The sequence below is a fragment of the Lycium barbarum genome, chromosome 10 (assembly GCF_019175385.1).
Source record: "Lycium barbarum isolate Lr01 chromosome 10, ASM1917538v2, whole genome shotgun sequence".
NCBI classification, from domain to species: Eukaryota; Viridiplantae; Streptophyta; class Magnoliopsida; order Solanales; family Solanaceae; genus Lycium; species Lycium barbarum.
This window is the reverse complement of record NC_083346.1, coordinates 110,266,824-110,268,224: the sequence shown is the minus strand read 5'-3', so window position 1 is coordinate 110,268,224 and position 1,401 is coordinate 110,266,824. Positions and strand designations below refer to the sequence as shown.

Here is a 1,401-nt window from a genome sequence, read left to right as displayed (position 1 = left end):
ACCTGTCAATGAGACAAAAAGGTACATCACACAATTAGTGTATGTGTGTGAGACACGTAATAATGTTTTAATTCTTTATTCTTAATGAAACGTCTCGAATTCAAAGAATAAAACCTCCTATCGTAAGAGCGCCAAAACCACCATAGTTAACATTTTTTTGGCCCAAAAAAAAAAAAAAAAACCCAAAAGAAAGTACTGATTGGAGACTTTGAATAAGGAAACATAATCTATTTCTGCAAAATCTGAAGACATATAAAACACAGAGCCAGGGTACAAAATTACCAAAAACACAAACAGAACAATTTCTTATCACATCCTGCATATCTATATGTACAAAACTATAAAGGAAAAAAAAAAAAAAGAGAACAAAACCAAAAAACATGAAGATTTTTTGTTTTTTTGCTTTTTTTGGTAAACCATAGCCCCCGCTAAAAGGTAGTAAAAAGAAGTCGTCTCGACATCTGATTAAAGGTGGATGGATCCTAACCGTCTCATCACAACCCTCGATACTAAAACTCAAAAGAATATCCCCTAGCTTCCAACAGAAATAGACCTTTGAGCTAATCCCAAGGGTGATCTTGATCGTTGATGCTGTCGACTTCCGGTCATCTCTGATTGTTTTCCGGTTATCTCCGGGTACTTGATTTTCTCCATTTCTTGCCTTATTTTTCTTACTTGGCTATGAACAATAACCCCATCCTCTAAATTGTTGCTCTTTTTGTTATGCTCCATCTATGCTTCTTTGCAAAAAGGTTCACAGAGAAAAATCAAAACTTACTGTTGGATACTAATTTTTTTTTTTTCTCTGTGTTGGTTAGTTGGAATGTTCATAACGCATGGGGTTATATTTATAGGTAGAAAAAAAATGGATTGGTGAAATAGACATGGTTGGTTAACAGGTTGGTCACGAGTCTATGTTAAAGAAGTTTTTTTTTTTTTAAGTTTAATAATGTGAAAAGGAAAACTTAAAAGGTAGTGTTGTGTAATGAATGTAAGATGGCTATTTTTGGTGAAACGTATCTATGACGAGATCTATATCATGTTTGATTACCAAAAATGCCCTTGTACTTTTTAAAAATTTCTATTTCCACTCAGAAAAGGAAAATAGTTTTTGTTTAATTTATTTTTTTATTATGTGGGGGGTGAGAGAGAGGAATATTTACGATCAATTAAAATACAATTATAACATAAGATCTCTTATAACATTATTTCGTATAACTAGCCTGTTTGGCCAAATTTATTTTTCTCCAAAAGAATTTATTTTTTTCAAAAAGTGCTTATTTTAAAAAAAGTGAGGTGTTTGGTCAAGCTTTTGGAAGAAGATAAGTACTTTTGGGAAGTAGCAGAAGGAGTCTCAAAAGTATTTTTTAAATTAATTAGTCAAACATAAATCGCTTCTCA

The 1,401-nt window shown here is 31.9% G+C and overlaps 1 protein-coding gene across 1 annotated transcript; it reads right to left on the bottom strand.

Moving 5' to 3' along the window:
* Window positions 1-213: 213 nt before the first annotated feature.
* On the bottom strand, window positions 214-829 carry LOC132615539 (uncharacterized). Its single transcript, XM_060330141.1, has one exon. It carries the CDS (start codon window positions 730-732, stop codon window positions 532-534), a length of 201 nt encoding a protein of 66 aa, XP_060186124.1. The 5' UTR covers window positions 733-829; the 3' UTR covers window positions 214-531.
* Window positions 830-1,401: the final 572 nt, after the last annotated feature.